This window comes from Pan paniscus, chromosome 3 (genome assembly GCF_029289425.2).
Source record: "Pan paniscus chromosome 3, NHGRI_mPanPan1-v2.0_pri, whole genome shotgun sequence".
NCBI lineage: Eukaryota > Metazoa > Chordata > Mammalia > Primates > Hominidae > Pan > Pan paniscus.
The window spans coordinates 163,165,393-163,180,511 of NC_073252.2; the positions used below are offsets into that span (position 1 = coordinate 163,165,393).

Genomic DNA, 15,119 nt, shown 5'->3' on the forward strand with positions numbered 1-15,119 from the left:
TATATAAAAAATAATTTAGAGGAATGCATCCAGAAACCAAATTGAGCTTGAAAAGTACCACCTCACATGACTGCAGGGGCAGCTGGTTATTGTCTTAGGATATATTTGCATTTTGAAGTGAACTTTAGTGACATTACAAAATGCCAGATTGGAAAAACAGCCATTATTTAAAAAAAAAAAACAAAATATAATTAGCACCAGATGAATGAGTTTTCTCATAATCACCTCATTATTACAAATTAATTCCAAATGGATATGTTTGAACAAGGCATTGGTTTTGAATCTTTAATTTATCTCCTCCTTAGCCTTGCTGCTGACAAATCATAAATAGATATAATTAATGAAAATGTTAATAGTGCCGGTCTCCAGAATATCTCTAGATCACTGACCTTCTGATTGGTGGAAAAACCTTTGGAGAATGATCTTTACAGGATTCCATGGCAGTGAGTTAATCTATTTTTCTCTACATGGGGGCAGCAGACGAGGTGAGTTTCTTCCTCTGTCATTTGTAGGATCTACTGTTATTCTCTGGAGAGCTATTGTGTCAGAACAGATTTGGATTATTTTTTAAAACTACTGCTACCCAGAGGGTAATTTTATTAAATTCCTTTATCATTTGGATTAAATACAGCAAAATGAAACCAGCTCCTCCTGCTCAGAGGAGCTGTCACCACAATCTTTAATATTTTCTTAGCATTATTTCCTTTAAAGTATGCTTTGGGACAATTAATAATGACTAATACTTAAATTTTCACTATGAGTAAAAGCTTTTTGGTAAACATTTATTATATATTCCATGTCTCCCTTTTATTCTCTAATTATTTCACCTATTCACCTAATTATTTTGTAGCTCAAGTGTATAATTTAAATGATGTAGAAATATAGAGATCAAAATTAATACAAATACATTTATATAGTGATGTGTTACATGTTATATTTGTCACATATATAGCATATATTTGTTTGTCTAGTACATATATAGTATATACAGTACATATATATATTACATCCATACATATAGTACATATTTGTGTAGTACACAGGTATAGTGCATATATATATATATATTTGTCACATATATAGAAGTCCTGTGTCTTCCTTTTAGGTAACACGGGAGAATGAATGTCAGTTTTTGTTTCGGTCCAAGAATGATACAGATTTTTTTGTTTGTTTAGTTAGTTTTCTTTAGGATCTAGATCCCCCAGAGGTAAACACTAAATATAAAACCGGGAATTAGAAGCTGGCCTTGGGTTCTGCAGTTCTAGGCATGGCGTTAACGTTTTTCTTAAAACTTAAGGCCCAGACTACACAAGGAATCTTCCCGCCTGCACTCCCCTGCCAGCTCAGCTACTTCCCTACTCCTGCGCCAACTCAACCATAACAGTAACTGAGACGAAGGCATTGCTCTGAAGTAAGGTGTAGGGAAGCTTTCTGGCTTCCTTAATAAAGTTACACACGATCTTCTAAGCTTGGCGATGGAGGGAGAAGGCACATGGGAGGGTCCTCACCGATCCTCTGGCCCTGACTCTGCCTACCCTTCATTCATTCACCTGCCCCTCTGGGGGCTCTGGGCGGTGACCACTGCCACTATTGGGCTAGCTAGTGGTGGGGGCACTGCTCCCCTTAATGCTCTGGCCCCTAGGGGAGACACAAAATATTGTTTTAAATTTCCAGTAATGTAGCTCATGGCAGGCTGGGGCACTTAGACAAAAGGGTGCTGGAGGCTTTAGGGTAACACAGTAGAAATCATCAAAGGGAGAATATGCAGTAGACAATTTAGGCTCTTCAACATAACTTGCTTGATCTCCAGAGGCCCCAAACTCTGCTCATGCCAGGCTTTGCACATGCCATTTCCTCTGCTTGGACTGGTCTTCCCCATCATTGCCTGGCTATCTTCTTCTCAATTACTAGATTTCACAGTAGGGGTTCTGCCTTCTTGATTCCCCCGGCCTGGGTTATATAGGTTTGTCCTAGATAGTGCGGTGGCCCCACATATGCCTCCTCATCAACCTGTTTTACAGTTGTTTATCCTGTTAGGCCATAAGCTCCGTGGCACGAGGGACCTTCTCTGTCTCTCTCAGAACTGTATTCTCATCAGCTTGGACAGTGCCTGGCACACAGTGGGGACTCAGAAAATATTTTCGAATGTGTGAATGAGTCCATGAATGAATGGAATTTGGTAAAAAAGAGAATTCTGACCTCCAGCTTCTCTTTATCCTATGAGATGCTTTCTTCACTGTAATCTTGCAGGACTGGAGTTAGGTTTTATTTAGAAAGCTGTCAGGTTTATTAACAAAAGATGCAAATAAACCACTGGGCTTAGGGGACAGAAAGAAAGAGCCATTTTCTTAGACTAGAAAATAATATGGAATGGATTAGGGGGCGGAAGAAGGAATGGGTGAGTGGGGTGGATGCCAGCAGATAGGATGTTGATGGTTATAAAAGTTGGGAAGCTGTCCAATTCTCCTTAGTTTAGACTTTAAAAAAAATGAGTAAATTTCCTAGAAGTCAAGTGTAGCCATATGAAAATATTTGGACTAAGTTAAATATAATTCCCTTGGTATTATTGAATTGCCTTTGACTTGGAGACAGAGCTATTCATTATAGAGCAGTTTCTAAGAGCCTGGGCTTCACAGAGATTATCTCTTTTCATTCAACAATGTAATGAAGTAGGAATTATACTTCTATTTTACAGATGAAGAAATAGACTCAGAGAGTTTAATTGACTTTAGGATTGTAAAACTACAAACAGTAGAACTGGCAGCCATTCATTCATTCCACAAATATTTATTGGCAGTATTTTTTTTATCGTTAGCTTTGTCTTTTTTGATGGTAGAAAATGCATTTCGTTTAGAACTATGATTTTAGCCCAGAGAAAGTGATGTAGAAAAAAGCACTAAGTTAACTAGATCATATCAGTATAAATGTGAAGCCTCACCATTTTACTCATCCAAAAGTGTCTAGGGCCTTAAGTTCAGTTCCTTTTATTACAACTTTAATATTTTGTCTGTCTTAAAAAAAAAACAACATTAAATCTCCAGCCCCTGGAATCATGCTTGGAACATGGTGGGTACTTAATAAATAATTTGTAGTGAATGAGAAAATTGAGAACCATTAGTCATTTTCTATTCAGTATTAACAAAGTCTGACTTACTTTTTTGTTTTTGTTCTGTGTGGGCACATTTCACTGAGTGCAACTTATGAAGGACCTCAAGATCAAATTCATGTCGTACTCTTGGAATTGAATTCTGACAGGGGGACTGAGAGTTTTTTGTCCTCTAAGCCTTTATTCTAAGACATATGACACCAATGTAGGTAGTTATTCAGAATAATGGACTCAGGAATTTAATAAGGATGTTGTTTAAAACGCAAATATCACCAACCAGTGGTAAAGCAAACACATTCTGGGTGAATGAGTACAGCCCACTGATTGACATTCAAGACCCATTGGAAAAATCAGGAGACACAAGAGTGGGAAGAGTGCAGATTGGAGCAGCTATCCAAAAATACAGAAGGCCAGAAGGTGGTGAGAAAAATGTCAGACAACAGATTGTGGAGAAAAATAAACAAGCCAAGAAAAGTCCTATTTGGCCTTAAAAGAGGCAGATGGTGACAGGAAGTGTTCAGTGAGGAGTGATTGTGCTAAAAATCACAAAGTCTATAAAATTATCCATCTGTAGTTTGAGGTTTTTGGGGAAAATTAAAACTCTTTGCTAGCATTACAGGGAAGGGTGATAGCACAGAAACAGAATATTAAGTAAGTGTGTATTTGTGTCAGGATAATAGAAATGAGAGATGCGTTATTCCATTAGAATAGAAGTTTTGTTTACTTAGAGATTGTGACCAAAATTATAAAACGTGTTTTGTTTTGCCTAAAAGCAGTTGAACTTGTATTAAATCTGTTCTTTCCACATTTTTGATGTAAGAAAGAATTCTCCCAAGAACGTTAATAGGTTGCTAAGGTAGCAATGATAATTTTCTAACTGAAGGAATGTACTAAACATTTTTTTCCATTAGAGAGTTTTTTTGGAATGGGATATAGAAAATGACAAATCACAATGCTAACTTTAAAGCAAAGAATTTTAATTTGAAAGTTGAGAAAATATAGCAGGGAAAACTAATCATTTGGAATAGTATGAGATTATTTGAAAAAAATATTATAAATATTTTAAGATAGATGTGGTTGAACATTTAGAATTGGGAATCATTTTTTGATAGTTTGGGACCTAGTTTTCTGTGCTTAAATTTTAATTCAGTACTACTTACTCCATGGTCTTCTGGTGGTGTGCAACTTGAGGAATCAAATAAGCCAGGGTTTTTACAACTCTTTTCTAGGTCATTAAAGCATTTCTGCTATGTGCCTGAATATGTCTTTGATTTCATGCATAAGAAATATTAGATGCTTCATTCTCCTTCTTTAGAAGAAATACTAACTGAATATGTTGGATTCTTCTCTATTTTTATTGTTTCTCTCTTAGATTTTTAACCACAGTTGCTCAAGTCTAAGTTTTGTATTTTAAGTTTAGACGTGTAAAGTAAAAGGCTGGGAGCTGAGTGTGTGGTGATGCTTCCTCCTTTTCCCTTGAGAACTGAAGGCAAAAAATTAAATTTATTATAAAAATTTGTTTTACTTTTAAAGATGTGATTTTCCAGACAGAGAAACAAACTCATGTATCGGTGTATTTTTTAATGAATTAGAAGCATGAAATCTAGGTACTTTATGTAAGTCATTTTATTTAATCCTCAAAATAATGTTTTAAAATAGTTATTATTTTCATTCTCATTTTATAATTGGGGAAATGTAAGATCATCAAAACCAAGTTTCAGTTTCCTAAAGTCACACACCTAATAGCAGAGTCAGGATTTGAACTCAATTCCGTGTCTTTCAATGGCAGAAGGGGTTTTGCACATTAGATTACATAAGCCATTGTCCATTGACTCCTTGTCCTTTGCACTTGTCCAAGAGTGGTCCCCAGGCACAAACATGCATGTGAAGAAAGCTCCAGAGGAGATTCTGATTCAAATATCCAATTGGGAACTACTACATCAAACATTTCAAAAATCAATCAACCAACCAATCAACCCAGCCTTTATTGTATGGTGGTAGTTAAAAATCTAAACTCTATTTTCTGCAAGTTGCTAGCCAATTGAACCAAACTTCTTCACTGGATAATATTTTTAAACATAGATTTAGAATGCCTTTTTTTCAAATATGAAAATAAAAGATATAATAGCTTATTTCTGTGATATATGCATACATAATTGCTTCCCACCTAATTTTTTTTTCACTTTTGTAGCCTTATATGTGTGACTGTCTTAATATCTCAAAGGGCTAGTGCTATCCTCACCCTTATTCTTAGATTTTATCTCTTTAATTATTTTCTTTGCTTTGTTATTCCCACCAGTTTGTCTTCTAGAAGGTCTTCATATCATGTTATCACTTAATAAACATTCTCTTTTTTATTCTGAGTGAAAATGCACCAAAGTATAAATCTGAGAAAAAGTGAATGTTTTATAACTTTTGTTTCTCAGAAAATTATAGCAGTTATGTTAATATTGGTGATATACTTCTCATTGTAGTCATTCCTATGCAAACAATATTTTTATTGCTACTGTGGATAAATTATTTCATTATATTTTTAACTTGTTATTGTTGGAGTAAAACAACTATTTATTTTTCATATAAGTATTTTGTTTTTGGCCTTTTTGCTGAACTCTGAATTCTAATGGCTGTCCAGTTTGTTTATTTATTTCTTTATTTTATCATCTCCATTTTACAGGTGATGTCCAGTTTATTTTTTCTGTTTTTTTCTGAGTGTATATAAATTCTATATAAATTGTATACAGTGTTGCTACTTTATATTTTTAAGTTTATATATCGTAATTTATTCCTATGCATAATTGAATAGTAGAGAATTTCTAGTATACTGTTACATAGTATGTCTTTTCCCTGATTTTAATGGGAATGGCATTTCTGTGCTCATATGCATATTCAAGCATTCAAATAATCATTCTTCTGAAGTTGCAGATTAGGTACTTTAAGCATTTGGAATAATTAGTTTTTATTAAATGTCATTTTGATTTAAGATAATTTTTTATTTATAGGATACTAAAAGTAAACTTTGGAGCAGATTTTTAAAACACACATTTCTATTTTCTGACATTTTACTTAGGTTTTCATATGTATATTCATAAAGGAAATTGGCCCGTACTTCTCTATTTTATATAATTTTTATCACACTTAGAATTAAAGTTGTAATTTATTTTCAGGAAATAATTTCATTATGATCTACATATTTGTTAATGTCATGAGAAATAGCTCAATTTGGGCCTGCATTAGAGTGGAAAATTATACTTCTTAAAGCTCTGCCTGATTATTAGTTACTTCCTTTTAACTGCCTAAGGCTGATCCACTAGCAAGACACAAACCTACTGAGTGTGCAGTAGTAAATTTCTCATTTTCTGTAGTAGGATTTGGAGTCTTCATTGCTGTGCTCTATAGGTTAAAAACAACACATGTATTGAAAGGTATATTTTTAGGACCTACGTGCCTGGCCATAGCCTGGCCATAGCTCCTGGTCCTCCTGTGGGCAGAGAAGGGGCCAAATCTTAGTTGGTATCTCTTCTATGTTTGGTCAGCAAATAACCTCTGCCTCTATTCCACCTGCTGGACTTGACATTTGTAACTTTTGTCTTCTGTGTCTTGCTGACAGAGATAGGGCTCATTCCTAGATTGGTGAATTGCTTGCTCTCCTCCAAGTTGTCCAAAAAATCCCTCATATTTACCTCACAGCCCCGCATCCTTCTTGCTCTTACAGTAAGGACCTTGAAGTTTCCTTGCCACCTTCACATAGTATACCTTTTCACCCAGGAAAGGACAATTGGAGTCGTAGTTATAGAATTCTTACTTAAAGTTTGATTTAGGCTAAACATTGTGCTCACATTTTCATCCATCTTATAATGCTACTTAATATCATATCCTGATTTAGAACACAAATTACATAAACAGAAAGGCATATCTGGATAGCTTGTGTTCTTATATGATGTTCTTCCATTTTTAACTAATGTTAATGGTGCATAGCATTCCATTTTAATGCCTTTTTCTCTATTGTTTCCATTGTATTGTTTTTAACCTAATTAATTATTTCTGTTTTTTAAAATAGTTTTGTAAGAAGTTAGTCTAGGTCAGCATTCTGCAAGCTGTTCTCAGAATACTAAAAAAAGGGCAAATAAGCTTGGGAAATTGTACTAAATACTCTCCTTGAGGATTCAAAGTACATATTAACATAAGAAAAGATCTGAGAAGTTTTAAAATAACAGGGAAAACTTTTGAAGTTTATTCAATGATTAAAAGAACTTAAAAATAAAGAACTTATTTGTGTAGAGGAAGGCTTTTTCTTGGCACAGTTATTAAAATTCTCTGGAATAGATTTTCATTTTTTTCTTAACACCAATTTAAGAAGTGCTAGTCTATTTCATCATTATCATTATCACTTTAAATAAAGAGCTTAGGAAATTACTTACTCAATTCATCGTTGTTCTTTCATCTCATTTATTATTTTTTAAATATATTTTAATTTTTTTTATCTATTTAAGGAATCTTTTCTTCTCTTTACAATAAAAAATTGTTTGGTTCATTTATTTTTATATTTAAGCAGGAAAGCAGGAAAAGAATTAAAGTTATGGCATTATCTCTGAGTAACCCTTTGAACAATCCTAAAGCTTTTTATATTTAGCAATCTCATTATTGCTATTGTAAACCAGAGTATCTGAGATAAGTCTCAGTCAGTTTAGGAAGTTTATTTTGCCAAGGTTAAGGATGTACCTGTGACACAGCCTTAGGAGGTCCTGATGACATTTGCACAAGGTGGTCAGGGCACAGCTTGGTTTTATACATTTTAGGAAGAAATGAGACATCAATCAATATGTCTAAGATGTACACTGGGGCCAGGTGCGGTGGCTCACGCCTGTAATCCCAACACTTTGGGAGGCCGAGGCGGGCGGATCACAAGGTCAGGAGATAGAGACCATCCTGGCCAATATGGTGAAACCCCGTCTCTACTAAAAACACAAAAAATTAGCCGGGCGTGGTGGCGGGCACCTGTAGTCCCAGCTACTCGGGAGGCTGAGGCAGGAGAATGACGTGAACTCGGGAGGCGGAGCTTGCAGTGAGCCGAGATTGTGCCACTGCACTGCAGCCTGGGCGACAGAGCGAAACTCTGTCTCAAAAAAAAAAAAAAAAAAAAAACGATGTACACTGGGTTGGTCCAGAATGGAGGGACAACTCGAAGAAGGGAGGGGTGTTCCAGGTAAGAGACAAACAAACATTCTTTTGAGTTTCTGGTAAGTCTTTCCAAAGGAAGCAATCAAATATGCATTTATCTCAGTTAGCAGAGGGATGGCTTTGAGTTCTGTTTGTCCTTTGTCCTCAAGAAATGTCCCTGTGGACAAATTGTGAGGGAGGTTTGTAGCTTTTTTATCTTAGTAGCTATCGTTTTTAGGAATAGAATGGGAGGCAGGTTTGCCCTAAGCAGTTTCCAGGTTGACTTTTCCTTTTAGCTTAGTGATTTTGGGGTCCTTTCACACTATTTTATAAATAAGCTATTTTTAATTTTCTTCTTTGATCTCATTTATTTTTTAAAAAAGTTTTATGCCTCTTTTCAAAGTTTTATTAATTCCCAGTTTCATCATATGGTTATTAGAGAATGTGATCTGTAGTCTTTCTTATTTATAAATTTATAAAATTTACAAATTTTGTTTCTAAAATTTATCAAAATTTCCCTATGACAAATTATGTAATTAGCCATTGTATTTCATGTATATGCCAGAAAGTGAATTCCCTGTTGCTAGATTACCAAGATAAATATATGTTGATTCATTTTATTTTATTTTATTTTTTATTATTATACTTTAAGTTTTAGGGTACATGTGCACAATGTGCAGGTTAGTTACATATGTATACATGTGCCATGCTGGTGCGCTGCACCCACTAACTCGTCATCTAGCATTAGGTATATCTCCCAGTGCTATCCCTCCCCCCTCCCCCCACCCCACAACAGTCCTCAGAGTGTGATATTCCCCTTCCTGTGTCCATATGTTATCATTGTTCAATTCCCACCTATGAGTGAGAATATGTGGTGTTTGGTTTTTTGTTCTTGCGATAGTGTACTGAGAATGATGATTTCCAATTTCATCCATGTCCCTACAAAGGACATGAACTCATCATTTTTTTAAAAAAATCTACTGTCCTTATAATGTCCACTTGACCTGTTGTAAGCAGGTGGAGGTGGGTTGCTTTCTTCTGTAATTATGTTTGATTATTTCCTACTTAGACTTCTAAAGGTTTTTGCCATATATATTTTCTTGCTGCACTTTTTTTTAGTTATTTACTCACTAGATATTTTGCCTTTTCAAATTATGAAGTGGTCCTTTCACCTAAATACTGCTTAAAAAATATTATTGTCAATTTTGCATAATTAGCTTACCTTACTTGTTTTTTATTTTGGGGTTTGTTTGATATGCATGTACATACTCTTTTTTTTAAAGTCTTTCCGTGTCATTTTATGTATATCTATCAGACGTTGTAGAATTAGTTATTTTCTCATAATGTCTTAGGCTTTTTTCTTTTGATAGGAAAATATAAATGACTTATATTGATTACCATAATTATCATGTTTGATCTTATTATTTTTATCTTTATTTTTTATTACTGTTTGCTTTCTATTCTGTCTTTTGCAATTAAGTCCAGTTTTTAAATTTTTATTTATTTGTATTTGTATTTATTTATTTTTTTGAGACGGAGTCTCACTCTGTAGCCCAGGCTGGAGTGCAGTGGCGCCATCTCGGCTCACTGCAAGCTCCATCTCCTGGGTTCACGCCATTCTCCTGCCTCAGCCTCCCGAGTACCTGGGACTACAGGCGCCCGCCACCACGCCCGGCTACTTTTTTTGTATTTTTAGTAGAGACGGGGTTTCACCGTGTTAGCCAGGATGGTCTCGGATCTCCTGACCTCGTGATCCACCTGCCTCGGCCTCCCAAAGTTCTGGGATTACAGGTGTGAGCCACTGCTCCCGGCCCATGTTTTTTACTTTGAGTTTCTGTAATGATTTAAAAAGTAGAAACTTTTTTTTTTTTTTTTTTTTTGAGACAGAGTCTAGCTCTGTCACCCAGGCTAGCGTGCAGTGATGCGATCTTGGCTCACTGCAACCTCCACCTCCCGGGTTCAAATGATTCTCCCCCCTCAGGAGAGAGTAATCCCAGAGGGATTACAGATGTGTGCCACCATGCCCAGCTAATTTTTGTATTTTTAGTAGAGATGGGGTGTCATCATGTTGGTCAGGGTGGTCTGGAACTCCTGACCTCAAGTGATCTGCCTTCCTTGACCTCCCAAATTGCTGAGATTACCAGCGTGAGCTACTGTGCCAGGCGGAAACTTCTTTTTAATTCCACTGTTGCTTACTATAAAGATAATATAGACTTAAAACCTCTTTATTATTATGAAAATGTAAATATTATTTTAATATTTGTTGGTTTTTTGTATCTAGAAGTTTTTACTCTGACTTTTAAGCTAGAATATTTTTATCTTGTTAAAAAAAATTACCATTTCTTCTTCACCACATCTTCTAGTTTCTCGAATTAATTTCTTGAATCTAATGAATTTATAGAACTTTGCTCAAGCAATATTTTGGACCAATATTTCCTTTATGTGCTTACAGTTAGACGACAAGGTGAAACCAGCTTTGCCTCCTTCCTGTTTAGGAAAACAGAAAATTCTACCTGCCCAGTTTTTAGTTGGATAAAAGGAGCAAGGAATAAAAAAAATAGTTTGCCAGATTTACTAGATATTGACAATAAAGTCAAATCATCCAAAGATTGATGAAAATCAAATGTTTAAAAGCAAATATTTCCTCAAAAAAACACTTAATTCCAATAGAGTCCTAGAAGAAGTTTTAGATGTAGTTCTCAAATGGGTGAGATCTTGCTACCTAGGGGACATTTGGCTTGTCTGGAGACATTTTTGGTTGTCACAACTCTGGGGAGAGTAGGGATGGAAAGGTAGGGAGGAGGTGGGTGCTGCTGACATCTGATGGAGGCCATAGATGCTGCTAAATATCCTACAGTGCACCAGGCAGCCTCTCACAACAAAGAATGATATGGTCCCAAATATCAATTATGCCATGGTTATACCTGTGTAGCTTACATGCTACCTATTGTGCCTGAATGAATTGCTTACTTAAAGACTTCAGCAATACAGTTTTCTGTATTGCTGTCTCTGTTTTGGATTTCAGGGCTCTCACAAGCTATGATCAAGAGTCTTCAGCCAAATTAAAATAATGGATCATTTTCCCACACTGAAAAATATTCTCTAGGGGAATGTCTTTCAACTCTAGAATTTTAAGCTCTATTCTTAGTGGTTTCATATCTATAAATACTGTTCAAGAAGGATATGAAGCAAGCTTTATTTCTGTATTTCTAAAAAGTAAAATTGAACGTTAGATTATTGGAACAATTATTTTTACTGAATTATAGTTTAAGGTTAGCCTTTGTTATATATAATGATTTATTCTGTTTAAACAGGAAAAATGTTAAGTCCAGCCTCCAGCTATGGTGATTAAGTCATCTCAGTTGCTGTGTGACATCTACTTCTTGTTTCTTTCCTTGCTATTTAATACTTAAAGTGTGGTGCCCCACTTGTTTGCCAGGAGCAGTATCACATCAGACTCTGCTGTTAACAAGGTCCCCAGGTGATTCATATGCACATTAAAGTTCATTTTGCACCTCCTTTGGCATTGACTTTACTTTCAGTTTCAGTGGCCTATTTTATGTAATGTAAAATTGTGTAGGCTGCCTCCAATTCTTTTAGAAGTAGGAAAAGGCAAATGTCTTTTTTGTCTGTTTGAAGTAGGCTATTTCTGGATTTATTAAAGAAATACACATGCACACTCACCGGTTTGAGAAAATTCAGAAAAGTACAAATAATTTTACACAGTTAACCCTTTGTTACAGTCTCACCAATACACTACAATGTAGCAGTCTCTCGTGAGGTATCAGCCAGAGTTTTTTGTCTCACAACCAAGAAAATTAAGGAGCATGGACACAAAGGGTGAGGTTGGAGCAAAAGTTTAGTAAGTGAAAGAAGAAAGCTCTTCGAGGCAGAGAGCGGGCCTGAAAGAGAGTTGCTGTTTTTACAGTTGAATGCAAAGACTTTTACAGGAAACCAGTGAGGGCTGGGAGTCTCATTTGCATAAGGTGCAAATTTCTGGTAGCTCCACCCCATCATCCTAGTGCACATGCAGGCCCTTAGCTTGAGTTACTCCATATTGCTTTGTTCCCTTTACTGTGCATGTGTTAGAGGACGGAATTTTCCGTTGTGGGCATATCTGGGAAGTCAGCTGTGTAGCCTTTCTTATATGTGTGGCTGCAGGCATGTCTTAGGCAAGCCCCCCTGTGCAAAATTATCTGTGCCTGCAGCTTGATTTCTCAGGCTGTTCTTTTGATTGAAAGAATTCAACTGAGAACCCATCCTAACTGGCTGCCTGATCAGTTTCTTCCTTTCTCTTCTCTCACTTTGGCAATTACCTTTTTGTTTTTTTTCCTGTGCATATGTCTTTGTATAAATTATAGTTTTGTCCAACCTTTTTTAAACATTTTGTCATAAACATTCCCTGAACCATTTTCTATAAACATTTTCTCAACCATTTTCTATAGGTATTTGTAGGTAATATCAATGGTTGTATAATATTCCATTTTATGGACATGGCATAATTTATTAAATCACTTTATAGGGTATAATTCCTGAATTAAAAAGAAAATTAATATGGGCATTGAGTAAGAACCTACACGTATTTTGCATTTTTTTCCTGAATATTAGATCCTCTAAAGGAGATTGTCTTCCATAGCAAGTACAGAACTCCCTATCTATGATGGTTTATCCCCCAAGGCTCTGACGGAAGTATTCCATTGTATCACTCACACAAAACAAAAGTGGATATAATACTTCTCAATATTTTCCATTGGATCTCCTCTAGCAATAGGGAAGGGTGATTTAGAATCTCTGTGAATCTCAGGCTGTAGTCCAAAGCACCCATACATTGCACATTTGATATTTAATTTAGATGTAATTTTCTTCTTGAAAAAAATGTGAATTTGTATTGCATTCTGTAATGTATAAATAATGTTGTTTATTACTTATGAGTGAAATGGACACTATCTTTAAGTTCTATTTCAGATTATGCATTTTTATGCTGTATTTTCATCTCTCTCTCTCTCTTTCTTTCTTCTTTTATTTCTTTTTTATAGACAAGCTTTTGCTCTGTCACCCAGTCTGGAGTGGAGTTGTGAGAGCATAGCTCACTGCAGCCTCAAACTCCTAGGCTCAAGACATCCTCCTGCCTTAGCCTCCTGAGTAGCTGGGACTATATAGGCACATGCTGCTATGCCTGACTAATTTTAATTTTTTAAATGTTAATTTTTAAACTTTTTTCATTTTTTGTAGGGGTCTCACTTTGTTGACTCATCTCAAACTCCTAGGCTCAAGCAATCCTCAGCATCCCAAAGTGTTGGGATTATAGGCATGAGCCACTGTGCCTGGCTGTCCTGTATTTTCTTAAACTCCTTGTCAAGGTTTAAGTACTCCAATATAGAAGCAACCAAAGAATTGAATTGTTGCTCAAAGAAAAAAGACTTATCTGTAATGGGAGATAATTTTCCCTTTGACATCACAGCATAAAGACAACTTGGTCTCCCATATACATGTATTACCCATGGTATTAGTTTCCTGTGGATTCTGTAACAAATTACCACAAATTTGGTTGTTTAAAACAACGGAAATTTATCCTTTGCAATTCTAGAGACCGGAAGTTTGAAATTAGTATCACTGGACTGAAATAAAGGAGTTGTCAGGGCTGCTGTTCCATCATAATCTCTAAGGGAGAATTCCTTCCTTTCCTTTTCCAGCTCCTGGTGGGTGCCAGCATTCCTTGACTTGTGGCTACATCACTCCAATTTCTGCCTTTGTGGACACATTGTATTCTCTTTTTCTGTGCTTGTAATCTCCCTCTTACAAGGATAGGTGTGATTGCATTTAGAGCTCACCCAGGTAATCCAGAATAACTTCCCTATTGCAAGATCATTCATTTAATCACATCTGCAAAGATTCTATTGTTTCTGCCATATAAGGTAACATTCACAGGTTTCAGGGATTAGGGCATGGATATCTGTTGAGAGGCCATTTTTTCAGCCTACCACACTAACCTTTACTCTTTCTGTTAATCAATTCTGTCACTCTCCTCTCCTGTGTTACTTATCTATTGCCACATATTTAACCACCCCTGCAACTCAGTGGCTTAATAACAATCATCATTTGATTTTTTTCATAACTCTATTGGTCAGCAATTTGGGTTGGGCTCAGCTGGAAAGTTCTTCGGCAAGTCTTTTCTGAATTCACTTAGAAGCTGCCTGGTTCAAGCAGGAGCTTCACTTACGTCCGACTGTTGGTACTAGTTGTCAGCCAGGCCATGTGGACTCGGAGTTATGATTCTTTGGGGGCAATTAGGTTAACAATTTTCTGTGTCTCCTATTTTTAATAATTTTGGAAATCCAAGTTTATACAAAAACATTCCCACTTATTGGAAAAATTCTTTGCTTTTTTAAACATACTTTAAAAATTATTGCTGGGTGTGGTGGCTCACACCTGTAATCCCAGCACTTCGGGAAGCCAACACGAGTAGATTGCTTGAGCCCAGGAGTTTGAGACCAGCCTGGGCAACATGGCGAAACCCTGTCTCTACAAAAATACAAGAATTGGGCAGGCATGGTGGTGGGCACCTGTAGTCCCAGCGACTCCAGAGGCTGAAGTGGGAGAATTGCTTGAGCCCAGGAAGTGGAGGATGCAATGAATCGAGATCGTGTCTCTGCACTCCAGCTTGGGTGACAGAGTGAGACCCTGTTAAAAAAAAAAAAAAGTTACTAAGCTTCTGTCATGTTACAAACACTTCAAGTTTATAGGAAAGATGAAATACACATATACATAATGTAAAAACAATAATAAGCAACCAAGACTGATTATAAGAAATTATGTCGTTGTTTATGCTGTGCTTGTGCTTTTTGGGTTTTAAAAA

General features: G+C 36.0%; 1 protein-coding gene across 2 annotated transcripts in view; it reads left to right on the forward strand.

Annotated features, from left to right (window-relative positions):
• The window catches only part of CPE (carboxypeptidase E), a 120,283-nt gene that overhangs the window by 36,736 nt on the left and 68,428 nt on the right, over positions 1 to 15,119 (forward strand). Inside the window, exon 1 of one of the 2 annotated variants that reach the window (XM_063603977.1) lies at positions 8,258 to 8,309. The exons of the other annotated variant lie outside the window; for it this stretch is intronic. Within the exon in view, the coding sequence (XP_063460047.1) occupies positions 8,273 to 8,309 (37 nt within the window). The 5' untranslated portion in view covers positions 8,258 to 8,272. Of the gene's footprint in view, positions 1 to 8,257; positions 8,310 to 15,119 lie in introns of those variants that run through there. 2 annotated transcript variants of the gene reach the window in all.